General features: G+C 56.8%; 1 protein-coding gene across 5 annotated transcripts in view; it reads left to right on the plus strand.

Moving 5' to 3' along the window:
* Positions 1-27,275, plus strand: part of OTOF (otoferlin) — an 84,070-nt gene that overhangs the window by 45,853 nt on the left and 10,942 nt on the right. For 3 of the 5 annotated variants that reach the window (XM_054566326.1, XM_054566328.1, XM_054566332.1), the window contains 26 exons: positions 963-1,036; positions 2,380-2,506; positions 2,958-3,012; positions 7,640-7,771; positions 12,516-12,578; positions 13,003-13,087; positions 16,729-16,888; positions 17,214-17,400; positions 17,985-18,171; positions 19,510-19,733; positions 19,969-20,077; positions 20,619-20,799; positions 20,919-21,039; positions 21,615-21,715; positions 21,829-21,919; positions 22,096-22,212; positions 22,526-22,678; positions 22,923-23,112; positions 23,195-23,319; positions 23,696-23,830; positions 24,535-24,696; positions 24,873-24,992; positions 25,453-25,614; positions 25,728-25,890; positions 26,440-26,510; positions 27,237-27,266. In XM_054566326.1, the coding sequence (XP_054422301.1) occupies positions 963-1,036; positions 2,380-2,506; positions 2,958-3,012; positions 7,640-7,771; positions 12,516-12,578; positions 13,003-13,087; positions 16,729-16,888; positions 17,214-17,400; positions 17,985-18,171; positions 19,510-19,733; positions 19,969-20,077; positions 20,619-20,799; positions 20,919-21,039; positions 21,615-21,715; positions 21,829-21,919; positions 22,096-22,212; positions 22,526-22,678; positions 22,923-23,112; positions 23,195-23,319; positions 23,696-23,830; positions 24,535-24,696; positions 24,873-24,992; positions 25,453-25,614; positions 25,728-25,890; positions 26,440-26,510; positions 27,237-27,266 (3,325 nt within the window). Of the gene's footprint in view, positions 1-962; positions 1,037-2,379; positions 2,507-2,957; positions 3,013-7,639; positions 7,772-12,515; positions 12,579-13,002; positions 13,088-16,728; positions 16,889-17,213; positions 17,401-17,984; positions 18,172-19,509; positions 19,734-19,968; positions 20,078-20,618; positions 20,800-20,918; positions 21,040-21,614; positions 21,716-21,828; positions 21,920-22,095; positions 22,213-22,525; positions 22,679-22,922; positions 23,113-23,194; positions 23,320-23,695; positions 23,831-24,534; positions 24,697-24,872; positions 24,993-25,452; positions 25,615-25,727; positions 25,891-26,379; positions 26,511-27,236; positions 27,267-27,275 lie in introns of all 5 variants that reach the window. The other 2 variants (XM_054566321.1, XM_054566317.1) reach the window with 1 other exon arrangement.

A 27,275-nucleotide genomic window follows, 5' to 3' on the forward strand; every position in this document is an offset into this window, starting at 1 on the left:
GGTATCCAGCTAATGCAACATTAATGGGGTAATGGAATACTGCACTTTACCCCCTGCTGATCCTACTCCTGGTCCCTCCTGGCACCAAGGATTACAGGCTCGGCAGCAGGGACATCACTGAAGGGACAGTGAGGACCCCTGCCCCTTTCCCTCAGCCCCCTGACTGCAGGGCCCTTCACCTGAGGGCACAAGGCCACACCGAGCCCAAGGAAGAGGTAGGAACTATGGAGTCTGCCATACGTTCCTGGGGGCTGGTGGAGGGGGCATTCTGCCGTGAGAGGGGTCAAGCCGAAGGGGCCTTTTTAAAGCTGGGAGCAAAGAGAGATGGGAAAAAGCCTATCTCTTCCTTTGCACTGGGGACCAAGGAGAATCTCAGGGCACAGGGAGGTTGGGAAAGGCAGGACAGCCTTTGAGCACCAGGGCCATCTGAGAAGTGAGCAGCTACTTTCAGCGACATCTCCCAACTCCTTGGCCTCTACCCCTCTGAATCCCCTTCCTGACCTCTGTTCTGAAGCTTTGTCTCGAGTTGCCTGGCTTTCTTTCCACCCAGGTGAAGTGGGGTGCAGGGACAGGGAGGAGGCGTTTGGGGGCACTGGCGGAGCTTGGAGCTCAAAGGCTGGACTGAGGTAGCTGAGATCAGCCCAAGATCCTGAGGGGCTCCAACTGAACCGGGCTTTCCCGCTGAAGGCCACCTTCTCTGGTTGCTGGGGCCGCGACCTGTTCCTCTGGTGTGAAGGAGGAAGTGGGGGGTTTCCTCTGCCCTAATTCCCCCTCATGGCTCTCAGTGGGGGAAGCTTGGCCTCCGGGGTGTCTCGGTACCAGCAGGGGAGGGGCCGGGGTTTGGACCTCCTTTCCCTTACGTTTTCTCTCGGGTTTTGCTCTTCTGTCTTTGTGTGTCTTCGTGTGTCTTCCTCCTCGGCTCATCTCCCTCCGCCTCCTCATTCTGGCGGCTCCTCTCCCAGAGCCGGGAGGAGCGTATTCTCCGCCATGAAGCTCGGGAAGAACCGGCTCCACAAGGAGGAAACCCAAAGACAAGGTACGGACGTGTGCCCCTGCCCGCAGTCCATCTCTGCGCACCTGACCGTGACCAAACCCCGCCCCTCTGCAGGCAGCGCCCCAACAGGCTCTCCTGCGATTGGCCGGCGGAGCCCCCAGGGCGGGGCCTGGCCTCCCATTGGCTGGTGAAGGAGCCGGGCCCTGACAGTGGTCCTCAGGCAGGGTACCTGGGAGGGTTGAGGTCGTACTGGGCATCTCTGTTGGTCTAAAACGAAGCAGAGCCCCCTGCCCAAATGACCTGTTTATGAAAGGCTCCTGCTCTCTTTGCACCCATTCTGTGCTCCCCGTAGAGAAGCCTAGAGATTTTTCATTAGAGGAGGGAATGACTAAACACGAAAGTTGGTCAATTCCTTATTTCTGGGGGGAAACCCGAGTCCCAAGAATGCTTGCCCAGTGGCAGGACTCGCTGTCCTGCCTTTTCCCTCTCACCAGGCTGCAGGGAAGGCCCCGGGGAGAGAGGCCGAGGGGACCCTGGAGGCTGGAGGGACCTGTGGCACTGGTCCCTCTGCAGCAGCGGGCTGGGGAGGGGGCAGGCAGGGAACGGGAGAAATGGAGCAGATGAAGGAGCGGGGTGTAGCTTTCTGACCCCGGTCCCGCTGCTCACATGCCTCCCTCAGGGCCCCTGGCTGCCCTCTCCCGTATCCACCGTGTGGCCCACTGGCCCCAGAATCTCCCTCCCTCTTGTCCCCATGCCAACTCCAGCTGTGCCCTTCTTTTTAGACAGGAGAGGATACAGCTGCTGGCCAAGGCCCAAACCAACCATCCTTGGGTGGCTTCTTAGAATCATCATTTCTTTGTCTCAGTGGATTAATACGCATTAGTACAGGGTTAGGTTCTGAATTCCATCTGCTATTTCACGTGGATAAGTTTCTTCCTAAGCCTCAGTTTCCCCATCTGTGACATGAGAATTGTACCTATCTTGGCAGGGCATGGCTATGAATACTAGAGATATGTGTAAAAAGTGCCCAACATTGTGCCTGGCACACAGTAGCCACCCAATCAATGGTAGCTATTATTACAAGAGATGCAAAAGTGTGCATTCTTTATCTCCTGCCTTCTTCCACGGGGGTATTCGGTGATTAAGTAATGTACAGTAAAAGTTACAGTCAATTAAAATTTAAAAAGCAAGATCAGATATAATTAAAATCAAAGACCAAGATTAGGTAAGAAACACTGTAAGTATACAGGCCATAACATTCTTAGCAAATGCTACCAGGTGAACCTTGAATTTGACTGTTGGTTTCCCAGACGCCAAAGCAGGAAGGGAGAGACCGTCCCTACCCCACCACCCGGCCCGCCTAACCAGCCTTTCCCCTTCCCCAGATGAACCGGCAGTGCTGGAGATGGGGGACTTTGACCGCCTGGCCACTCGGCTGGGAGACAGGCTGGACCCGGACTGTGTGTCTCTAGCCTCTGTCACAGCTCTCACGACCAACGTCTCCAACAAGCGGTGAGTGGGCAGGGCCCCGCAGCCCCCGCTACCTCCCCCCCATCAGGCAGGAATGTTGGGAATTTGGGTTCATCCTAACCCTGCCCCTTTTTTCTCTTCCTGATGTCTCTCTTACTTCTCTCCCTACAAAGGCAGAGGGTAGCAGTCGTGGGCCTGTTTCCAAGTCACTGAAGACCTCCAGGCTCGGGGAAATCACAGAGCCACCCAGCCCACATTTGAATCTGTTGATCCAATGCGTGTCTCCCTGTTAATTCTGCCGTTGGCTAGTGCTCTCTGTTGGGGCCTCCAAGACAACCAGTCCCCATTCTGTTTGGCAGTCCTGGAGAGTTTAAAGACCACGCTCAATTCTGTCCCCCCTGCTCTTCTCCAAAGTCTAACCACTGCCAGGGCCCTCCTCCTCTCCTGCAAGCAGCCCCCTGAGCCAGGCCTGATAGCACATTCTCCTCCTCAGATCCAAGCCAGACATCAAGATGGAGCCAAGTGCTGGGCGGCCCATGGATTACCAGGTAAGCGGGCAACGCGAGGCCTCGTGCCTTTCATGCTTTGGTGGGGGTGGGGAAGGGGGTCTGGCCAGATGTACCTATGGACTCTCTGGGATCGGGGGTCATGGACAACCTCAACCGCATCCCCAGCGTAAGCTTGCTCCTGGGAGGCACACAGAGAAGTGCCATGAGTAGAGATGTAAAACCCAAAGAGGAGCTTGAAAACTCTGCTTACGCGGGTCGAAGCCCTCCCAGGATTGTGGGTCCAGCACCAGGCTTCCTAAAGTAAGAAGGACCTGCAGAAACCATAAAGGGACCACGAGTGACCCCCCTCCAAAAAAATTCCAACTCTTCAAATAAGCGAAGAAAAGGTTTTTTTGGTGTATTTTTTAGAATTGTTGTTTTGTATCATTTTAATGCCATAAGTAATGTCAATCCTACTTATAGATGGAATGTGGGTGTTTTTTCTTCTTTTTTCTTCTTTGTATTTTCTGGAATTAACACTTTTTTTTGTTTGAATATTTCTAAAATTGGACACAGAATGGCTGAGATAGGGAGAGATTTGCAGCTGTAAGATTGTTAATGTGGCTACAGTGCAGGCAGGGTGAGTCGGGAGCGTGAAGGGCCTCTGCTGGGACAGGGCCTACAGAGGACACCAGTGCCACCCTCCCAGCCTGGGACATGATGCCCAGCTTTCCAGGACCACACCCTCAATTTTCCCTCTTCGCCCAGAGTTGACCAGAGCCGGAGAGGCTGAATTACATTAACACAACTACAATAGGCTAATGCACAGGCCAGAAACACCCAGTACCTGTTTATACACTGAAAGCAGGAAGGGCCAAGGGACCCCCCATTGCTTTAGACCTTCTCTTGGGGGCTGATGAGACCCAGCTGTAGGTCAGAAGACTGCTGGGCATTCCCAGCATTAAGTGAGTATGCTGGCTGCTCAGAGGGGACAGAGCCTTCAGGGGACCCCACCTGCCTACCACTATACTTCTAACCCGAGGCGCCAGCACCCCGGAATCCGAGTGACTCCCCTCTCCCAGGTGAGAGCTTATCTTTCATGCCCAATCCCCGGAACCCTTGCACGCCACCGCTTTGTTAAAGACAGCCCTGCCTCGCCTCACTCAGGTGATGATAACAGTGGACTAGATGGCACCTTTCTTCGTATCAGGCACATCCGGTCATGTTTTTCTGGACACACCTTGTCTCCCTTAATCCTTACCTCGGTCTGTTTTCATCCAGTCCCTGACCAGCTCCCCAGATGCTTGCAAAACAGCCCCTGGCAGTGTCGAGTGGCCCGGCCCCTGTGCTTGGAGACAACCTCAAGCCACTGAGCTCCTTGAAGGTTTGGGAGTGTCGCCCCCTAATCTTTCATCCAAGACTCAAGCTGAGAGTGTTCTAAGGCTCCTGGGGGCTTCCCCAAGGGACAGGGCTCAGGACTTTCCTCCTCTGTGTGCTGAGAGCAGGACAATTCCAAAGAACAAAGACCCCATAGTCAGGTGTGATCTCCTCCATGGTCTCACCAGTCTGCCACCTAAGGACACATAGAAAATGCAACCATTGTTGTTGCTGTTGATGAAATGGTATTGTCTAAAGGTCAGCTCTGTGTCAGGAGCCGTCCATGTGTTTTCCGTTTAAATTAATGTCATTCTCACAACCCTCCAAATATAGGTATTACTATATTTCACAGGTGAGACAATGAGGCCAAAGGAGGATAAGAAGCTTGACCAAGTCAGTCATTCAAAGCTAGAGCCGGAGTTCAAACCCAGGGTGCAGCAGTCAGGGTGACTAATTTCTCTGTGATTAAGCCTTTGGGACAGTTGCTCCCTCTGGTCCCTGTTCAGCTTCATCTTACTCCCGGTTGCTTGCTTTCCAAAGCTCTTTCAATCCGCTTCCTGCTAATGACTTGGATTAAGTAGACCAGACATTCTCTCTCCAAACACTTTGTAAACAATTTGAATTGAACAAAGAGGTCATATTTAACCTGGTAAAACGGGCTCTCCTGACAGGTTCGTTCACAGCTTAACTGCAAGCCTTAACACGCTTTGAGAGAGAGCATCAAGAATGCAGAATTATTCTTGCTTCCAGTAAACACAACATCTAGAGCAAGGAAACCTACCAGAAGGAACTTTATTGTCCTGGAGATCTTGGCTTTGCTGCATTAGAAAGAACTCAGAAAGCACAGCCGGTTGGTGACAGGAGAGGCATTTAGCTGAACTCAGATCCGGGAGGGATCCCCGAGGGCTCAGAACAGTGGAAAGACTATGGCATCCTCATACCTCTTGTTTCTTCTGTTTAGAATGTCTGTAATGTGCAAACCCTTTTCCAATTATTGATATCTCAAAAGCAAGAGGCCACAGTCTCCTCCCCGTGAACATGCAGTTTCCCCATCAGAGTGAGCAAAGCTTGGAGCTTGGCAGAGACGTTCTTGGTGGGTCATGAAGTCTTGAGTCTATTCCCTACTCTCTATTCACAGCATCTACTACATTTTCTCCTCCAAACATCTCTCCAGTTTTCTCCTCCATGTCATCTTCCTTACACTGACCCTAGACCCCCAGCCTCGATCGACTACGGGATTGCACCCACTTCTTCTCTGGTCTCCTTGCTCTCGGGTTGCCTCCTCCGCTTTGTCCTCTATGATCTTCTCAAAATGCAGATCTGGTCACGTCATATGTCTGCTGCCAGGAGTTGTGGGAAGGGAAAGAGTATTTCAGAAGAACAGAACCAAAGGGCCTGCATCTCTTATCTCCAGCTCCCAGCTAATGTTCTTACAGCATGATCAGATCGCTCAGAAGCAGGTCACAAAGCACCATGACTCCTGAGTTCTCCTAGGACAGAGGTGTAGATTTACATTCAACATTGTTCCTTGAGATGGGCTTTCATGAAGCCACTTAGGAATTATGTCCCTTATCTTAGAAGGAGAGGGTAGAATAGTCAATTACTAAAAGCATCTCCTTGGTCAGCTGCTCAGTTGGTCCCTTTGTGGCTCTAGTTGCCTCTTATCTTCCATCCAGGAAAAATCAAGTCCTCTGCTGATGATCAGAGAATTGAAGGGAAGGATGGTCAATTTCCTCCCTCAGCTTTATTTTCAATTTTGAGTCCAAGTGATACATTCCCCTCCACAGAGCCCCAGCTGGGGGACAAGCAGCAGGACAGCCATCCTTGAGCATAAATGCTGAAACATGGGCTGCGTTAAGAAGGGCACTGTGAGAGTCTGTCACCAGCACCATGCGGTGACCTCAGTTGTGCACTCTCAGCGCTCCCTGTGGGGCCACCCCTCAGCCAGCCAACGGCACCCCCTGGAGCCTCTCTCCCAACTTTACTCCATTCAACCCTCTGCCTGCCTCCCCTCTCCACCTCCGACCTCTTGCGTTGCGGGTCAGCGCTTCCAGCCAGGCCTCTCTGCCTTTGTTGGCTCTGCTCAGTGGAAGAAGGTGGAAACTTTGGGTCCTGAAAAAAGGCTGTCATCATGGCTGGGCCTCCGTTTGAAAAACATAAAAACCAACCAACTGCTCACATTGGGAAAGTTAATCTGATGGAGTGTCTTTAGTACCTTATTATACCATAACTGTGTCTAGTGCCTAGTCTGGAGTTACAGAAGTCTTTTTTTAAAAAAAAAATATATTATTTATTTATTTTTAGACAGAGAGAAAGGGAGGGAGAAAGAGAGGGAGAGAAACATCCATGAGAGAGAGAAACATTGATCAGCTGCCTCCTGTACACACCCCAGACATGTGTCCCAACCAGGACCTGAACCAGCAACCCTTAGCTTTGCAGGATGATGCCCTACCAGCTGGGCCATATTGGTCCAGGTCAGAAAGTCTTCTTCTTCTTTTTTTTTTAATAGAAGGAAGGGGATGGGTTAGTTATAGGGGGAAAAAATAATAAGATCTTTGAAATATATATTTGGTATACAAAGTTTCATCGATGTCAAAACTCTATAAACAACTATGCAAAGAATATTCTGGAAGGACTTCTAGTGTCTATTTACTCTCTTCACAGTAAACTCTCACACTTGAGTTAATTAGCTCTATTTCCTTTATAGCTCTCTGAAGAAATGGTGATTATTGAACTTCTTCAAAGCTCCGTTCCCTCAGCACTTCAAATTCCAAATAGAAATGCTTGCATTCATTGTTCAAGTGTTAATTCAATTAGAAAATGTTCTGTTTCCAGTTCCACATACTTTCTTAGCAACATTCTCATTGGCACCAGCATTTCTATTTTTCTAAACATCTTTAGTTTTGATGCATGAAATTCTCTTGGCCTTTAGAATATTTATAAGACTCTGAGGGGCACAGTAGATGATAGTTTTGGTGGTTATTCTTTTTTTATGATAAGAAAGACAATTCTCTTGAGCAAAACCAAAGCACAACAATTAAGATGCCAAACCTCCAAATGAGAGGCATGTAAAGCAACCCATGCAGTCTCACTAGAAGAATGTGCTGAAGTCAATGCTAATTCTAGCTCAGCAAAGGTTATTTTGTTAAAATGCAAGTTCAAGAGAGTCAGCGGGAACAATCGGGAACATGCTACAGACCCTGTCTGCTTGGGACACCAACCATTTCACCGCAGGCACACTGTGTCCTGGCAGAACCAGCTCCAGGGCTCACACACCTTTGCCTCTGGCCGCCCTCTCTCCTGCCTGCAGGTCAGCATCACCGTGATCGAGGCTCGGCAGCTGGTGGGCCTGAACATGGACCCCGTGGTGTGCGTGGAGGTGGGCGACGACAAGAAGTACACCTCCATGAAGGAGTCCACTAACTGCCCCTACTACAATGAGGTCAGTGCCCGTGGGCCCAGGCAGGGAAAGGGCCTCCCAAAATGTAGCAGGAGGCTGGGCCCTACCCCTACCCGGGCCCAATAGGAGCATCTGGGAGTCAAGGGACACAAAGGGCTGCCAGCAGAGGTGACACTGACCCACCTGTCACAACCCCTAAAACGCTGATGTACAGTGCCACGTCCATCCTCTGAGCCCCCAGTGTAGGTCCCAGACTGACACGGGTCTGCCAGGGGCCACCCTTTGAACGGAACACCACCCAGGCCCGCCCACACAGCCCTCAGCAGCGTCTCAGCGACCCTCATGCCCCGTAAGGCCTGGGCCCAACCATTTCCCAGGCCAGAGCCCTAGGGCAGTGTCCCCTCATTCCAGCTCCTGCCTCTGGTGGCATTGGGACATTAATGAGCACTTGCTATGTGCCAGGCACTCTTCTAAATGCTTCGGGTGTATTTCTGACTCTCACAACTGTCAGAGGTTGTCCCTGTCAATCCCATCTCACACCAGGGGACACTGAGGCTGCTGGAGAAGGACCTTGCCCAGGTGCTCGTGCTGGAGCCGGGCTCTGCGAGCTCGCCTGCCGTGAGGCTGCCTTCGCGGCAGCCCAGCCTCTGGGGGGCTCCTTCCAGGACACGGATCTGCAGTCCTGGGTGTGAGGGGAAAAAGCCTGGGACTCCCTCCTGTTCTTTGCAGCCATTTGAGGCCACATCAAAGTCAAAGCACCTCAGAGACCTCCTAGTTCAATCTCCCCATCTTACAGAAGAGGAGACTGGGCCTCAATCGGGGAAGGGCCAAGATGACAGGAAGCACCGTTGATGGAGAAGGGCCCAGCCTGTCCCATGTCAGCCCAACACCCTGTCTGACACCTTGGGTGGCCACCCCAGACACATCATCTTGACTCTGGGTTCCAGGAGGAAACCCGTCTTAATCGGCTTTGGTGGCAGGTGCCCAAGTCTCCCTCAGGTGACTGAACACTCATCAGACCAACCCAGAAGACCTAGCCGGGGGTGCCCCCTCCCTTTTCTGGAGGGAGCATTTGGTCTGCCTTTCCCCATGGCTCCAGGCAGTGAGGGGCGCCAGACTGGCCCAAGGAAGGCATCTGTGTTCTGTGTCTCAGCGTCTGCCCTGAGGAACGGTGAGGGCTGACGGTGCCATCTGTCACTAAGGGGAGGCCATCTCTTGGGAAGCTGTGGGAGCCCTCAGCCTGTGCATCTTCCGTTAGAAAGCTGGGCACACCTCTGCTCTCCCTAGGCGCCCAGGCCAGGGCTGGGGCCTGGCCGAAGTCTCCCGTGTGACCGCGGACGGGTCCCGTTCTCGCAACTGGTTCCCCACCTCAGTGCTCAGGAACCCTCCCCCACCCCAATGTGCCTACCTTCCCAGGAGCCAGGAAACTCAGGCTCGACATCTCTGACACATCTTGAATCAGGACACATCCCTGGCTGGAAAAGCGTCCAGCCTCAATAAGGGTTTCCTTTCGCCTAACAGATGTGGACACGGGGCCCGTGGCCTTCCGTGGTTATTTGATAGGGGCAAGGCCACGCTCAGCTGGCCTGAGGGCTCACCTTGTCCCTGGCCCACACGCCTCCTGTTTCATTCAAATCGCTTCCTCTTTCCCGAGGAAATAGCTGCTGTCTCTACTCTTTGGTTCCCCACCGAACTCCTACTCACCTTGCAGGGTCCTGCTCGAATATCCTTTTCACTGAGCAGCCTTCCCCCACACTCTCTGGGTCAGACATCAGCGCACTTCTCTCTTTGTGACAGTAATGTCCCAGAACTGTGGTTGGTCCTTCATGTCTCCATGTCCCTGGTGGACTGGAGCCTCGTGGTCTCCTGCATGGCCGTGGCCCCACCCAGAGCCCAGCATGCACCTGGAGGGGTTTGCCAACACTTCGCTGAAGGGTTACTCAGCCAAAGGAGGGACCAAACATTGGCTGAGCATCTGCCGTGGGCCAGGCCCATGCCGGCCATCCCGGGACTGCGAAATCAACAGTTTCTGCCCCCATGGGCCATCTCCCAGTTCCAGCCTAGAAACCATTTTCTAAACTTCATATTTATATCCACCAAGACTATTCGTTTCACTCAGACAAATCTTAAATTTGTTCTTGGTCACATTTTTGTTCTTTTTCACAAACCCAAGTAGCTCTGATTTGTTCAATTTCTATTTCTCCTAAAGCAGTGTTTCTCAAACTTAGCACTGTGGTTATTTTGGGCTGAGTAATTGGTTAAGGGAATGTCTTGTGCATCGTAAGATGTTAAGCAGCAGCATCACCGGCTTCCACCCACTAAGCACAAATAGCAATCCCCTATCCAGCTGCGGCAACCAAAAACGTTTCCAGACTTTGTCAAATGTCCCTGGGAGTCTCAGCCTCCTCCCACCACCCCCATCTCAACCACCACTCTAAACTATCTTCCCATGATTCCTTCCAGCCCCAAAGCTAAACCTTTTCCCCCTTTTCTTTTCTTTCTGTGCAACATTCTTCTTCATTGAAAAATATTCCCCTGGTCCTAGGGGTGTCCTGCTTCTGGCGAATTCTGAGTTCAGGGGAAGCTTCCTTTCACTCCAGTAATCACATGAGGGGGAGGTGAGAACAATCAACGTGACTTAACAGGTTCCTAAGTGATTATAAAAGGGAAATGTGCTCAGGAAATGCAAGGATTATGACCACAGTCGGCTCAGAGTGTGCAAAATTCTGGTTGTAGCTCCATTAGTTCCCTCTCCTGGGGCTGACGCAGCCCTGAGGCACCCGGCCCGGCCTTGGCCCAGCTGCCCCGCTCTGGACCTGCCTTCGTGTGAAGGAAGCTCACAACCGTTGCCCTCCCAGAACTACCCAGCCAGGCCAAGACCCCTCCCCCTGGACCTGGCCCTGGCCCCCGGCATCTGCCTTCAGCCTAACCCCCCTCCCCGCTTTGCCCTGGATCTTTCTCTTTCTGCATCTCAGTAACTCTGGCATTGTAACATCCACTCAACGCCACCCTCTCTGCCTTTACTTCTCTTTTGGCTGCTCCTTTGCCAATAAGGTGTTCCACTCTCACCTATTCTCTCCAACTACAACTACGGAAAATCATGTATACTCAAGGACAGGGACTATACGTCTGTCTGTCTGTCTGTCTGTCTGTCTATTTAATTATGCATCCATCCATCTAGTTCTGCCTTTCCTCAACCCCACATACCTACCTCCTAGCAACCACCTTTTCCCTCCCATTCATAGTCCAACTACGTGGGTTGTCCCACCTCCTCACTTCCCAATCACGCCTCAGTCTCCACGGTCATCTGTGTCCCATGACTTCCTAAAGCTGCCCATCCTTAAGTGCACCGCAGATCTTGCTGTCCCTAAGTACAGCATCTTCTGTCACCAGCCCCCCAACCTTGACTGCCCAACTATCTCATCCACTTGCTGCTCCTTCCCCTGGGGACCTCTGGGTCCTCTCCTGCTGTCCCTGTCTCACCAGCGTCTCTCTCCCCACCTTCCTTGGCCGCACGCTCTGCCCCCTGCTGAAATGCCGTGCTTCTTGGGGCCCTGCGCTGGGCCTGCTTCCCTCCCACACGCTCCTGGGGCGTCTCCCCCAACCCCAAGGCGTCGGTTGCCCTCTGCGTGTCTGGAGCTCCCCCGTCTCTCCAGGGCTTCCATCCCCCACAGCCAGCACCACCTGGATGTATCCATGCCATGAATAGCAGTTGGTGTTCATTGTGCCCTGACCACATGCACACCTGTTTGACAAAGGTCATCTCATTGAGACTTCACAACCACACCCTTAGCTCCCTGCCCCCATGAATGATGGCCCTGGAGCGGTTCAGCATGGCAGCTTTGGATCCTTCTCCCCATATCACAGAGGGGTAAATTGAGGCTCAGAAAAGAAAGTGATTGGTTTAATAGTAAAAGCTTGGTCTGTCTGCTCCCAGCTGCTGGGTAAAGCCGCAATGTTTACCCAGCAGCCAGGAGCAGATCCTCCTGACTTTCCCACTAAATACATGGACAACATTTCTTCTTCTTTTTCCCTGCGCACAAGTTCCCCAGAGCGGGCGTGCCCCTGCTCACAGCCCCACACCCTCACTCCCAGCGCCCGCACCAAGGCCGGGAGAAGCGGGTGGGCGCTGCACCTGGGAGTGGCTGCTCCCAACTCAGAGGATAGTTCATGCCCACGGCATTTGACACTCAATGTCTTCATCTGCCAGAGTTCACCAGTTCTAAAGCTCACCTTATTTTCTCTTTTAACATCTCTGAAATGAGGCTGCATCTTCTAGGAGTGGAGCATTGTGGTTCAATGGCAAACGTCTACTTAGCTCATATAACCACACCGTATCTTCCAGTCACAATAAGACACTGAGGCGGTGTCATTATCTTCATTTTACTGCTCAGCAAGCTGAGCTCCAGCAAACGTGTTGCTCAAGGCCACACAACTAGAAAGGGGCAAAACAACTAGAATCCCCGTCTACTGGCCCCCGCCCAGCCCCACCCCTGGGCCCAGGGTCGTTCCATCTACTGCTCCCACTTCCTCACCCTCACCACTAGGTGGCACTGGCCCTACCTGGGGATGGAAGCTTTGCCCTTCTTTTGGGGGCCCTGCCTCCCACCCGCCCCGAGGTCAAAGAAGACCAGTGGTTGCCACTGCTGCTCGTCTGAATCCCGGGGTTCAGGGGAAATGGCCGGGGTGCAGACAGGCACTGCCAGGAGGGAGGGGCCCAGCCCAGCCGCGGGCTGTTAGCCGCCGCCACCGGGTGACAGCAGGCCTGGGTCCTTCTCCCCTCCAGTACTTCGTCTTCGACTTCCACGTCTCTCCTGATGTCATGTTCGACAAGATCATCAAGATCTCGGTGAGTGGGGAGCAGCTCCTGGCAGGCAGAACCGTTAGCTCCCAAGGCACCTTTGTGCAGACTTGGAAAGGGCGCCCCCTCTGGGCCAACCAACCATCAAGAGGCAGCCCTGTGCCCAGACACAGCTAGGCAAGCCGGGCTCAGGCTGGCTTTGCGCCTCTCTCACCCCTTTAGCCGGGTGGCTTTGTACAATATACGACCTACTGTCCTGTACCTGGCGGCCAGCAAACACAGGCGAGGGCCGGGAAGGCTGATACCGAGCCTCAGCGAGCCACTATGCCTTGCCAAACACTCTTCTGCTTCACCCAGAGGCTTGGGTCCCCAGAAAAACTGAGGTGGTGCCACCATCCATCGGCCCCACCCCTGCCCCCGGGAGCCTCAGCCTTGCCCTGCCTGACTGGCGGCTGGTGCTTCTTCCCGGAAGGTGATTCACTCCAAGAACCTGCTGCGCAGCGGCACCCTAGTGGGGTCCTTCAAAATGGATGTGGGAACCGTATACTCCCAGCCCGGTGAGTAGCTGTGCTGCCCGGTCGGCATCGGCTTGCGGAGCGTGGTACACGCAGCGCTTCCCGCCCGAGCGGTCCCGGGGCCCAGCCTGGTGGGGCAGTGAGTGCACAGAGCAGTCAGGTGTGTGGAGTGAGGGCCTACTCCACCTTCCTTACACAAAGGCGGCGGCCCCCTGCGCCAGTCTGCTGGATCCGGGGAAGCCCCAGAGCTGCAGGCTGACCCTCTGCTAGGGATCTGTGGCTGCACCCCTTTTACAGTGGAGGAGCCTGGGGCTCTGAGAAATGCCAGGGCTTCCCCAGTCACCCGACTGGTCTGGGGTGAAATCGGGCTGTGTGACTCCAGAGCCCCCACTGAGCCTCACTGTCCCCAAAGCCCACCATCTGGCCAGCTCGGGAACCACTGGCATACACCCTGGCGCTGGGCTCCACCCCGTCTCTGAAGTGAACCCGCCACTCAAGGCACAGTAATGACCCTTCCTGGCCTTTTGAGAGTGGCAATGCAAGGTCACCCAAATTGTCACATTTGACCCTCACAAAACAGTGAGGAATCAGCAGTCCTCCCCATTTTACAGGTGAGATAAACAGAGCCGAAAGAAGTGAAGTCACTTAAAGGTGCCACTAAACTATTAGGTTGAACAAATTGGTGATTTTTAAAGGTTCAACCTAATAGACACTTGGCTGGTGCACAGGAAAGCTGCGACTCAGACTGGGGAAAGAGTCCAAAACCCAAGATTATACACATAAAAATCACAAAATCATAGAACACTCAAGCTGCAAGAGAACTTAAAAACACCTAGTCCGATCTCTAGGATGATGGAGAAACGGAGGGCCAAGGCATTGGAGGGACTTGCTCAGAGCCTGGGAATAGAAGCTGGGACTTCCAGCTGCCAGGCCGGTGCCTTTCCACTGCCCCGCGTATGTTGCCGTCCTCAGGAGAGGGTGGCCCTCAGGATCCTTGGCACTGCAGGGAGCAGGGAGGAGGGTTAGTCTGCAGCTCCCAGGGAGGACACCAGGAGAGGCAGCGAGGAGCCTCTGGGCTGTCGGGGGTAGAGTCCCGGCCAGGAAACCGCAGCCTCTCTGGGAACACCTACTAAGCGCCAAGCCCTGGGCTAAGCATGTTGGCCTCGCAGGTCTAACCCGCACCACCCCATGCAGGCATCATCGCTCCCATTCCACAATGAGGAAACGGAGGCTCAGAAGGTTACATAGCTGGCCCACGGCCACACTGTGAGTCAGTAGCAGAAATGCAATGTGAACCTAGGTCTGTTTGAGCCAAAACCTGGTTTCTCCACTGGGGTAGCCCACCCCAAAATTAGCTGCTCCTGCTGAGTCTGTCCCTGAGCCTGGTACCCTTTATGGAAGCCTGAAGTCACATGACCCCTGCAATTGGGGCACTGATGTCTTCATGCCAACGATCTCTAATTTGGCCTGAACTTCTTGATGCTTCCTGGTTCCTGGCCTATTCAGGACATTGTTAGACAGCACGCTGCCAGGGACGTAGGACCCCTGGGTGCTGCTGGGAGCCTGAGGTGATGTCAGTGTCTCATGGAGCCAGAAGGGATTGCCAGGGGACCAGAGACTGTCCTCACCCTGGCGGGACCACATTCGCAGCATCAGATGCAGCAGCAGGAAACCGCTCAGTCATTGCAACTCTGCTGGCCATGAGGAGGGGCCGTACAGGGCTCCACCCGCCCTCTTGCTAGCAGCCCCCCAGCCCATCCAGCCCTCATGGCAGGCGGCAGAGCCAGACCCAAGGCAGGGAAAGGATGTTTCAGGCTGGTGCCTAGAGCTCAGGGCCTCGTGTTGTTCTGCACCTCTGGCCTTTCGACAGCAACAATACAGTGTCACTGAGATCACAGTGTTAGGGCTGGAAGGCCTCAGAGGTCATCAGCCCAGTGTTCGCCAGCATAGGAAGCCCCAGGCAGCATCCCTGATCGGTCACTTCGTCTCCCCTTAGACCTCCTTGAGGGGCACTCACCACCTCCTGTCCTAGATCTCTCCACTCGTTTACATCAAACCAGAATCTGTCACCCTGTAACCTTCACCATGCTCACAAGTTTGCCGTAGAAGGACAGAAAGGATAGTCCAGTCCCTCCTCAGATGACCTCTACATTTGAAGGCAAATTTCATGGCCCTTCTGAGTCTTCTGAGTCTTACTCTTTTCTTGCCAAATTTCCCTAATTCATCTGACCATGCACATATCTGTCCCTCTACCTGTATATCCACTCACCCACTCACCCATCCACAAATTCACATATCTACCCATTAATCCACCCACCCATCTGTCCATACAGCGACCCCTCCTTCTATCCATTTGTCTGTCCATCCGTCTATGCATCGACCTTCACTCATTCTCTGTGCATGTCCCCACCCAGCCCCCCAGCTATCTGTTCCTGTATCCATCCCACAAACATCTGCTCTGACAAGATCCGGAAGCTGCGGGCAGCCCCAGACACGGTCTGTCCTCCTGAGCTGTGCCAGTTCAGGTGGCGACCCCTAGCGACTCCTCACCACACAGCCCCTTCCATGTCACCATCCTGGTCACTCTCTCAGACCCTCCTATGGTGTTCCCTCTCCTGAGACACAGCGGGGCTGGCCCGTCCCGAGACAGGCCACTTTCTGCGCACAGCCCCTATCACACTTCACAGAGCCTGCTGGGGACAGAGCCTCGTCAGGGTCTCAGCTGTGGCAGAAGCTGAAGGAGAGGGAGGGGAGCAGGGGAGCTCTGAGCCCCTGGAGATGTCAGTGTCCACACAGAACCAAGGCCAGGGCCTCCCTCTGCTCATAAACAGCTCACAAGCAAATCTTAAGGGCAGACCCGCACTACAATGGCCCCTTCCCCTGACGCTGTCCTTTTCTCCACACCGAAGTGACACTGCCCTGTCTTTAGGAGGCTTTCATTTTGAAATTGGAAAGAGACAATAAATAGTTCATCACAGTGACAGCAAGATAGGAGGTGTCATCATATGGAACACCCGAGAACACCAAAAGGGCCGGACTCAGCAACTCTGAGGAAGTCAGGGAAGGCTGCATGGAAGAGGAGGACATTCATGCAAAACGAGTAGAAGTTTGAACATGGGGAGGAGGTTAGGGGCAGAGGGAGAATAAGGATGAGGGCGTTCCACACTCAAAGACCAGCAGCCACAAAGACATGAAGGGGTGGAATAGCAAGTGAACGGTGAGCAGCTTTGCCCAGCAGGAGCGCAGGGACGGGGTGGGATGAGCCGAGGGAGCTGGGAGAGCTGTATCACATGTACAAACCTTACCCCAAGCACTGGGGGGCCCCACAGGGAGAGAAGGGACCTTCTCTGAAGGCTGTCAGGCCGCCATGTGCAGGCGAGTGCGGGGTTAAGGTAGGCGGGCTGCCGGCAGAGAAACCGATTAGGAAGCAAAGTCACATTACACACCTGGATACAAGACCTTGCCCCGACCATCCCTGCTCAGGAACCTCTGACCCCCAGGCCCCTGGTCCAGCCTAGAGGCAGGCAGAGCAGTGGGCCCTGGTCCGGGGAGACCTGTTGACCCGACCTCTAGGGGCCAAGAAGGCCCTCGGCTCTGCAGCCCTGCGGCCTGCCCTGAGGGCGCCATGCCCCGGGGGGTGGGGGGCAGGCGGCAGGTGCAGTCCCCACTCCTCGCCACTGCAGAGCACCAGTTCCACCACAAGTGGGCCATCCTGTCTGACCCCGACGACATCTCGGCTGGGCTGAAGGGCTACGTGAAGTGTGACGTCGCAGTGGTGGGCAAGGGAGACAACATCAAGACACCCCACAAGGCCAACGAGACAGAGGAGGATGACATTGAAGGGTGAGGCTCCCATCACCCCCTTCCCCTGGGGCCTGACCCAGCCCGCCTTCCCCAGAGGGAGCCCCAGGTATGAGCCCAGAGGTCATACCGTCCACCCGCCCTTACCCTTGTTCTCAGCCACCCCCAGGCAGCCCGGCTCTTCCTGGAAGGACTTCGGCCAGGGCTGGGGCAGCCTGGGCTGGCCGCAGCATCCGCAGACCCCTTCTCGCAGGACAGGAAGGGCTGAGGCAGCACAGGGGTTTGCAGAGACTGTCCCAGGCCCCAGGAGTGCGTAGATGTGAGGGCAGGCGCCCGGGCCTGGTGCCCTAGCTGTGTGTGATGGCAGGAACTTGCTGCTCCCCGAGGGCGTGCCCGCCGAACGCCAGTGGGCCCGGTTCTACGTGAAGATCTACCGAGCGGAGGGGCTGCCCCGCATGAACACAAGCCTCATGGCCAACGTGAAGAAGGCCTTCATTGGGGAGAACAAGGACCTGGTTGACCCCTACGTGCAAGTCTTCTTTGCCGGCCAGAAGGTACTGGGGTAGAGGGTGCAGGGGCTGGGACTTTGGGTGACAGGCATCAGGTCGGTGTGGGGGTCTGGGGGCGGACGTGAGACAAAATCAGAAGCCGGGAAACTGGCCTGTCATCGCCATGGTGTGTTCACCTGTGAAGGGAGGAGAGCGAGGTGAGGAGCTGCAGCGGAGCGGGGCCGGCAGGTGAGGCCAGGCTGGGAACTGTCTCGGCGTGGACAGGCTCTGGACGCGGCCCAACACAAAACCGTAAATTTACTTAAGCCATTGTGAGATTTTTTTGTGATTATGTATCACAATGTATTTCACGTGTGGCCCAAGACAACTCGTCTTCTTTGAGTGTGGCCCAGAGACTCTGAAAGCTTGGACATCCCTGCTTAGGGAATCCTCCCGGCCTCTGGGTCCTACAGACCAAAGCTGAGGGGCAGCTTGGAACAGAGGGAGAGTCTGAGAGGCTGGGGTGGGGAGGGGGTAAGCACACACATACATACCACACACACACATGTACACATGCTCACATACATATGCGCACATGAGTGAATGCACACGTTTACATGCAAATGCTAACATCCGCTCCCTCCCACCAGGGCAAGACTTCAGTGCAGAAAAGCAGCTACGAGCCCCTGTGGAACGAGCAGGTCGTCTTCACAGACCTGTTCCCCCCACTCTGCAAACGCATGAAGGTGCAGATCCGGGACTCAGACAAGGTCAACGACGTGGCCATCGGCACCCACTTCATTGACCTGCGCAAGATCTCCAATGATGGAGACAAAGGTCAGCATTAGGAGACCGGGGTGGGGGTGGTCCTGAAAAGGAGTAAATGAATGAGACCCCCCTCACAGCACCAACACCACCTTGCACCTCAGCCCGAAAGGCGCTGGGTGTGGTGGGGGCTTCGCCAGTAGCTCCCACAAGGGAGAAGTGGAAAGTCACGGCTCGGGTCTGCACAGAGCTGGACTGGAACCCCAGCTCGGACAACGTGTAGCCGTGTGACCTTTGTACCTGTTTTCCCATCTGTACGATGAAAATAATAATTATGTGTCTGTATACGTACATATGACATATACGTGTGTGTGCTGCCATAGTGCCGATCGATAGACCTGCTGTGGGAACAGACCCCTCCTAGGACCCAGGCAGAATGCTGGCTTCCAGGGACACAGAGCGAGAGAATTTGCTCCTGTCCTCACAGCACTCACTGAAGATGAGTGAGGTGGATGTGCCACCAAATGCTCAAAACCTAAGGCAGAAGGCACGAAAGGCCCCACATCGTGTGATTCCATTTATATAAGATGTGCGGAACGGGTGAATCTGTAGAAACAGAAAGCGAAGGAGTGGTTGCCGGGAAGTGGGGGAGGGGAAATTGGGACTAACTGCTAATAGGTGCAGGGTTTCTTTTTTAGGGGGTTGGAAATGTTCTGGAATTAGATGACAGTTGCACGACATAGTGACTATAGTAAAACCACTCAAATGCACACTTATAATGGAGAATTTTATGTTATCTGAAGTGTAGCTTGATTTTTTTAATGCTATGATATTTTTTAATCAGGTAGAATAAAAACCAACCAAACAGAATACTGACGGCAGGATTGGATCCATGCAACACATGAGACACAACAAAGCCCAGTGCTGGGAGAAGTTAGTTAGGACTAGGAATTGGGAGGGTGTCCTGGAGGAAGAGCGTTGAACAGGCCGAGAGAGAGGGAGGGCATTCAGAGAAGATGGGAAGGGCCTGCAAAATCAGGGTGGGCCGCCTGTATCTACACATGATGGCAAAGGGCCCAAAAGCCATGGTGAGGCAGGTGGAAGAAGCTGGCATCTGTCTTTCAAAAAGCTTGTAGGCAGCCCCTGCTGCAGGCACAAGGAAGCAGGGAGCACGACAGAAGCAAGTGGCCCGCATGCAGCAGACACGCGGTCTCCCTGCAGCTTCTTGTGAACCACATGCTGCTGCCCCGCAAGCCTTCCCCTGCCTCAAATGTTCCACAGAACAGGGCATGGGGTCTTCAGCTCAGCACTCAGGAGGTGTAGGCTGGGAGCCCCCAGAAGAGGGCCCTCTAGCCCACGTGGGCCCTGGGGTGTGACACAGGCCACACCTCTCTCCCCTCGGGCCCACAGGCTTCCTACCCACGCTGGGCCCAGCCTGGGTGAACATGTACGGCTCCACGCGCAACTACACACTGCTGGACGAGCACCAGGACCTGAACGAGGGCCTGGGGGAGGGCGTGTCCTTCCGCGCCCGCCTCATGCTGGGCCTGGCGGTGGAGATCCTGGACACCTCCAACCCCGAGCTCACCAGCTCCACGGAGGTGCAGGTGGAGCAGACCACTCCCGTCTCGGAGGTGAGCTGTCCTCTGGCGCCCCTGGCCCTGCTCCCTTCCCTCCAGGGCAGCCGGGCCTGGGCTCTGCCTGGGCAAAAGGAGCTGGGCCTTCAGTCCTTCAGGGTCGGGGCTGCCCAGATTCATGGCTGGTGCGATGTCCCTGCCATCAGCCCAAAGGGCCTGTAGGAGGAGGCCTGGCCCCAGTCCCAGCATCCCCGTGAAGGTTTAGGGATGGCTTCAACTCCCTCCCCCACAGAGCTGCACGGGGAAAATAGAAGAATTTTTTCTATTTGGAGCCTTCCTGGAAGCCTCAATGATTGACCGGAAAAATGGAGACAAGCCAATTACCTTTGAGGTCACCATAGGTGAGTGCTGGGCGCACAGAGGGGTCTTCAGGTCCCAGAGCTTCTGGATGGTCACTGCTAAGTCCTGCGGGAGGGAAAAAATGCTACTTTCCCCCGCATGTCCTCAAGCACACATGCTGCACACAGTGTGTCCCCATGGTGTACACATGCCCACGGGGTGGGCCTGGCTTCCACCTACCGCACTAGGCTATGTTTGGGAAGCGAGGGTAGAGGGGGAAGAAGCCATCCCTGCAGAAGGGAAAGAGGTCCTCATGGGGCTGGAGAGGAGACAGTGGGAAGAGGGGCCATGTCCTGGGCTGGCCCTTGGGCTCAGGGGCCATCAGAGCTCTTGGCGAGATCTTTGCAGGTGGGGAGGACATGGGGACCCTTCCCTGGTGAGTGTTCTGTCACATCTGAGCTGACACGGCTCCCAGCTCCCTCCCCATTCCCTGCCCCTCCCTCTCCCCTCCGGCACACCCCAGGCAATACCTGGATTGGAGGGCAGGGTGAGGCCTGGTGAGGAAAGGATTCTAGGCCCTCCTGTGTCCCCTCCTGCCTCCAGGCAACTATGGGAACGAGATCGATGGCCTGTCCCGACCCCAGCGGCCTCGACCTCGGAAGGAGCCCGGGGATGAGGAGGAAGTAGACCTGATCCAGAACTCCAGCGACGACGAGACGGAGGAGGGTGGGGACCTGGCCTCTGTCTCCTCCACACCCCCCATGCGGCCTCAGATCACGGACAGGTGAGCCAGGTGGCACAGAGGGCCCTGGGGGGCCTGCTGGCTGCCTGCCACCCTCTCAAGGCCTAGCCCTCCCACCTGCCCGGACCCCAGTCCTCAGCCATCCCCTCCTCCCGCCCCAGGAACTACTTCCACCTGCCCTACCTGGAGAACAAGCCCTGCATCTACATCAAGAGCTGGTGGCCGGACCAGCGCCGCCGCCTCTACAACGCCAACATCATGGACCACATTGCAGACAAGCTGGTCAGCCCCAGACCCTAGTGGGAGGCGAAGGGGAAGGTGGGGAGGGGGCACATCCTCTGCACTGCACAGGCCTGTTTGCCCAGAAGCTTACTGTCAAGGGGTAGGGACTGGGGCGGGGGGAGCTGCTAGAGCAGCCCCAGCAGGACCCATGCCCCTGTCCCTGCCCCCGGCTCCCAGGAGCGGGCCAAGGACTGAGGGCTACCTGGCACGGAGCCTAGCTCCCCTGGCACAGCCAGCCTCGGGGGTCCCTGAAGGCAGCTGGCAAGCCCTCTGTCTCCGGCCTGCGTCTCCCCTATCCAGCCCTGAGCTCTGCCCACCCCTGTGAGTGCACCAGGACCACAGATGCAGAGCCCAAAAGTGGATTTTTTTTCTTCAGGAACTGAAGGCCCCCAGGCTTTGAAAACAGAACCTGGGAAATGGGGGGATTCCTGATTACGGTGGCACGTGGGAGGGTGGCGCTAGTGGGGGGTCCCCGGTCTCTAGCCCCTGCTTTCCTCTGATGAGTAGGGGAGACGCTCGGGAAAGCTGGGCGGGGGCTGTGACTCAGCGTGCACCCCACTCCTCCCGGTTCTCAGGAAGAAGGCCTGAACGACGTGCAGGAGATGATCAAAACCGAGAAGAGTTACCCCGAGCGGCGGCTGCGGGGCGTCCTGGAGGAGCTTAGCAGTGGCTGCCAGTGAGGGCGAGGGGCGGGGGGGCTGGAGTGGGGGGACTGGGAAGAAAAGGGGGTGTCTGCAGCCTCCTGCTGGTGGGCGGGCTCTGCTAAGACCCCCTCCCCTCACCTCCCAGCCGTTTCCTGTCCCTCGCTGACAAGGACCAGGGTCACTTGTCCCGTACCAGGCTTGACCGGGAGCGCCTCAAATCATGCATGCGGGAGCTGGTGAGGACACCCAGGTCCCCAGTGCTGGGCCACACAGGGGATGCAGGGAGGGTCTGGAGATGAAAAGGGGAAACTGAGGTGGGAGGACGTATGTCTGAGGCCACAGCCCCCAGGGCCAGCCCCCTCCGTTATGCGTCATGGCCCGAGCCCCACTACCCCGCACGCCCCTCTTACAGGAGAGCATGGGGCAGCAGGCAAAGACCATGCGGGCGCAGGTGAAGCGACACACGGTGCGGGACAAGCTGAGGCTGTGCCAGAACTTCCTGCAGAAGCTGCGCTTCCTGGCAGATGAGGTGCGCCCCTGCCGGTGTGCACAGAGGGGTGCCCGGGCCACCCGAAAGTGAAGAGTGACCGTGACCGGAGCAGGGAGGGGCTGCCCAGGAAGGGGTTGGGCTGGCCCCCCTAGGAGGCCCCTCCCACTCTGACAGCTGTTGGGGGACAGGAGTAAACAAGCCCCTCATCCTGCTGGGAGTCAGTGGGAGGCGAAGGAAGGCCAGCATCTGGGGCCTTTCCTCCGGTCCCTGAGGCAAAGACCCTGGTGGCCAGTGAGGCTCACGGGGCCCCGACCACGAAGTGGGCCCCCTCAGTCCCGGCCCCCTCCCACAGCCCCAGCACAGCATCCCCGACGTCTTCATCTGGATGATAAGCAACAACAAACGCATTGCCTATGCCCGGGTGCCCTCCAAGGACCTGCTCTTCTCCCTTGTGGAGGAGGAGCTGGGCAAGGACTGTGCCAAAGTCAAGACGCTCTTCCTCAAGGTGCCTGCAGGGGGGCCAGTCTGAGGGTGGTGCTGTGGGGTGCGGGGCCTGGGGTCCTGGCTCCTTCGACAGGTCGGTTGCCCCCGGGAGGGAGCGGCTCCTGGCCCGGCCCTGCCAGGCCTGAGCTGACGGAGGGGAGCCCTCGAGGGGCAGGTGCTGAGAGAACAAAGAGCTGGAGAGAACAGGAGGCGGGGAGGACAGCATGGTCCCACCCCCTCGGTGCTGACCCCACGCCCACCCCCAGCTGCCCGGGAAGCGGGGCTTCGGCTCCATGGGCTGGACGGTGCAGGCCAAGCTGGAGCTCTACCTGTGGCTGGGCCTCAGCAAGCAGCGCAAGGACTTCCTGTGCGGCCTGCCCTGCGGCTTCGAGGAGGTCAAGGCAGCCCAGGGTCTGGGCCTGCACTCCTTCCCACCCATCAGCCTGGTCTACACCAGTGAGTGGGGCTCTGGGCACCCCGGGAGGGCATTGGGCAGGAGGGGCGGTGTCCCCAAGCCTCAGCCTGCCCTTCCCCACAGAGAAGCAGGCGTTTCAGCTCCGGACCCACATGTACCAGGCACGCAGCCTCTTCGCTGCTGACAGCAGCGGCCTCTCAGACCCTTTCGCCCGTGTTTTCTTCATCAACCAGAGTCAGTGCACAGAGGTGAGGGTCTGGGGGGAGAGAGTGGCTCTGGCTTTGAGAGCACTGGGGACCTGTGAGCGGTGGGACCTGGAGAAGCAGACCAGCCAGCACCCCAGATCCTTAGGTGGAGCCTTGCAGATAAGTCCACGTGCCCAGGCCACCCTGGCGAAGGCTTCGGTGTGGCTCTGTTGAACACAGGGAAGACATGGGCCAAAAGAGCAGGAGCAGAATCCACATTCATCTTCATTGCAAGATTCCCAGAAGAGTCAGGGAACGTGACACTCCTGCCCCTTGAGTCCCCTGGAAACCACAGTGACTGGAGGTGGCTTCTGCTCAGACACCTTACCATCCACAACCACTTACTACCTGTCTCCCCCTGCCCTGCCGCATTCTGCAGGTGCTGAATGAGACCCTGTGCCCCACCTGGGACCAAATGCTGGTGTTCGACAACCTGGAGCTGTATGGCGAGGCTCATGAGCTGCGGGATGATCCCCCCATCATTGTCATTGAAATCTACGACCAGGACTCCATGGTAGGGGTGGACTCTGTGACCAGGGACCTACCACTTCGCCACTGCACAGCATGTGCGTTGATGGCCACCTACCCAGAGCCCCTCAGCCAAGGTGCTTGCTGGACACGCGGCAGCCTGGGCTGCTAACCAGCCCCTCCTGCCCAGTCGCCGCACCTGACCCCTTCCCAACACTGTGGGCCCCTAGGGGCACAGGAAGAACGTGGGTCAGCGCGTCCCCACGTCCCGGTGCAGACAGACCGAGCTCAGGCCCAGAGTCTCCAGGACGTGTGTCAGCAAGCACTGCTGTCCCCAGCCTTCCCCCCATCCCAAGGGGCCCTCAGCCCCCTGCGCGCACCTACCAGGCAGTAACAGCATCCCAGCTCTCCTTGAGCACCCTGGAGTAGGGGAGTGAAAGATTGAGGGTCCCTCCAGAACTGGGGAGCCCCTTATGACAAGCCTCCTCAACCACTGGGGTCCCTGAGCGACCCTGGACTCGAGGCGGGAGGGCCTCCCTCCTAGTCCTGAGTCCCAACTCTGCCACTCACGGCCAGCATGGCCCTGAGCAAACCTGTGCTGGGATTTGGTTTCCCCATTGGTGACATGGGGCGACCGCACCTGTCCCCTTACCTCCTGGGGTTGTGGTAAGGACAAAGGAAGACCCCAGGTGTGACCACGCTCGGTAAACTCAAGCACCAAGTGGCCACCTTGGCTGTTTGTCCCATCAGGGCAAGTTCGACTTCATGGGCCGGACCTTCGCCAAGCCCGTGGTGAAGATGGCCGACGAAGCGTACTGCCCGCCCCGCTTCCCGCCCCAGCTCGAGTACTACCAGATCTACCGCGGCAGCTCCACGGCCGGAGACCTCCTGGCCGCCTTCGAGCTGCTGCAGGTGGGTGCCCCACCCTGCTGAGAGGCCATCCGCCTGGAGCTGGGGGCATGTTTCTGGGGGGCCTGGGGTGCTGGGTCTTCCCCGTCTCTCCAGATCACATGGCAACTAACTCCCGGGAAGGGACAGCCCATCCTCCAGGCTCCACAGGGTGTGACCCGGTGACCCCGATTCCCCAGATTGGGCCCGCGGGGAAGGCCGACCTGCCACCCATCGATGGCCCAGTGGACGTGGACCGAGGCCCCATCATGCCTGTGCCCATGGGCATCCGGCCTGTGCTCAGCAAATACCGAATCGAGGTGCGTGAGGGCTCCACTCGCTGCTCCCATCCCCCCGTCCCTGCCCGGCACGCGCCCCACTGTGCTCTTTCTTCCTTGTCCCCTCACTCTATGACTCCATCCACGATCGTAAGCACAAACTACACTGTTGACATCAAATCCCAGGGGTCTTCAGCAACCTCAGGCCACCGCATTTTTCAGACAAGGAGGCTGAGGGACAAAGAGGGGAAGTAACTTGTCCAAGGTTACTCCTGGAGGCAGCAGCAGACCCAGGTCCCCACCAGTCCAGGGTCTGCCCAGGAGCTGGGACCTTCCGCCGCCCTCCTGCCGGCCCCCCAGCACCCGCCCTTGTCAGCAATCCCGGCCCTGCCCCTCCTGACTCACGCCCAGCCCACGGCCCGCATCCTGCTCAGGGGGCCCGGCCCACCCACAGCTGGCTCCCTTGACTGAGGGACTCTTCTCTCCCCCCGCCCCCACCCAGGTGCTGTTCTGGGGCCTGCGGGACCTGAAGCGGGTGAACCTGGCCCAGGTGGACCGGCCGAGGGTGGACATCGAGTGTGCGGGGAAGGGGGTACAGTCATCCATGATCCACAATTACAAGAAGAACCCCAACTTCAGCACCCTCGTCAAGTGGTTTGAAGTGGTGGGTGCAGGCCTGGGCACAACCTGGCAGAGCTGGGGCGGCTGGTGCGGCGGGGCGTGGCCAGATGCCTCTGCCCCCTTCTCTGAGCTCCGGCTCCATCGGCCAACACCCAGGACCTCCCGGAGAACGAGCTGCTGCACCCACCCTTGAACATCCGCGTGGTGGACTGCCGGGCCTTCGGCCGCTACACCCTGGTGGGCTCCCACGCCGTTAACTCCCTTCGGCGCTTCATCTACCGGCCCCCAGACCAATCAGGCTCCAACTGGAACACCACCGGTACGGCCACACCCCAGACCCCAGGCCTGTCTCCACTCAGTTCACGGAGGGGGCTCCCGCTCACGGTCCAGTCCACGCAGCCACCTGTCTGCCGCTCCAGGGCATCCCCTAGTGGGTGTGGGGGAGGCCAGGGGGAGGCCCCATCCTGGGTGCGCGGGGCTGCCCCTCACTCTAGAGCCAGAAAGAGCCAGAGCTGGCGACGTCCTTAGAGGACCTGAGGGCAGACGGCTTCCTTGGCTGTTGCTTGGAAAAGACCCGGCCTCCCTCGCAGCCTCCCTCCGGCCCGGCCTCCACTTTCTCTCAGCTGCAGCTCCGCCTCCCTCCGCTCACCTTCTCCCTCTCCCTATGCCCATCACATTTTCCTCAACTGCTCCCTGAGGAAGCTTGAGAATCCACTTTAGGCCTCTGGTCCTTCTGGTCACTCCTGACTTTCACTGCCACTCCTGCTCTTCCCTGTCTGTCTGCCTGTCTGTCCCCCTCTCTGTCCAGTAAGACTCCTCCGGGGCTGCCGTGTGCTGTGCAATGGGGGCCCCTCCTCTCACCCCGCAGGGGAGGTCGTGGTGAACATGGAGCCAGAGGCGCCCGTCAAGAAGCTGGAGACCATGGTGAAGCTGGACGCGGTAAGGCGCACGGGGCCAGTGCCGCTCTGGCTGGGGGCGTGCGTGTGACACTCCCTGTGAGCCAGGCCGCCCCCTCCAGAGTGTCCAGGCCTGGCCCCGACTGTGTGTGCAAACAGCTCCGTCTAGACTGCCCGTGTAAGTGTGTGCATGGATGAGAGACAGAAGGAGCGGTACCATGTGATGTAATAGCCAGCTCCTCCTGGGGGCTGCTGGGAAGCCTCTAGTTCAGGCCGTCAGCAAACAAGTCAGAGGACAGGACCTCAGCTTCCCCATCATCCCATAGGCCCTGGGCTCTGATGGGGTATTTTCACCAGGGTCTTCTTTAGCTGTGCAATTGTGTGCCTGTGTAGCCAGTTAATTTTTAAGGTGCTTGACCTGGTCAGAGAGGAAAAGTGGAGTTGAAGTTGACTCCATCTGGTCAACTTCACTGAACTCCTGCCTGGGGCCAGCCCCGACTCCCAACACTGACCCTCCCGCTGAAATCACCTGGATGCCCACAGCTGTCTCAGCACTGAGAACCGCTGCCCTGTAAGGTCTGAGAAAATGTCTGCAAAGCAGACCTTCGCAGGCTCCGCAGCAACACGCTCTGTTCGTATGGAGTTGCCCTGGGTGTGCAGGGCACCCACGCTCCCTGGCTGGGCTGCTGCCTCCACACCAGGCTCGGCGGCAGGGGCGGCGGGGGGGCGGCGCTAATTCTGTCCCTGTCTCTTTGGCTCCCCTTTGCAGACTTCTGATGCTGTCATCAAGGTGGATGTGGTGAGTGTG

Source organism: Pteronotus mesoamericanus, unplaced genomic scaffold (genome assembly GCF_021234165.1).
Source record: "Pteronotus mesoamericanus isolate MK-2021 breed Mesoamerican mustached bat unplaced genomic scaffold, CSHL_Meso_final contig_101, whole genome shotgun sequence".
Classification (NCBI taxonomy): Eukaryota; Metazoa; Chordata; class Mammalia; order Chiroptera; family Mormoopidae; genus Pteronotus; species Pteronotus mesoamericanus.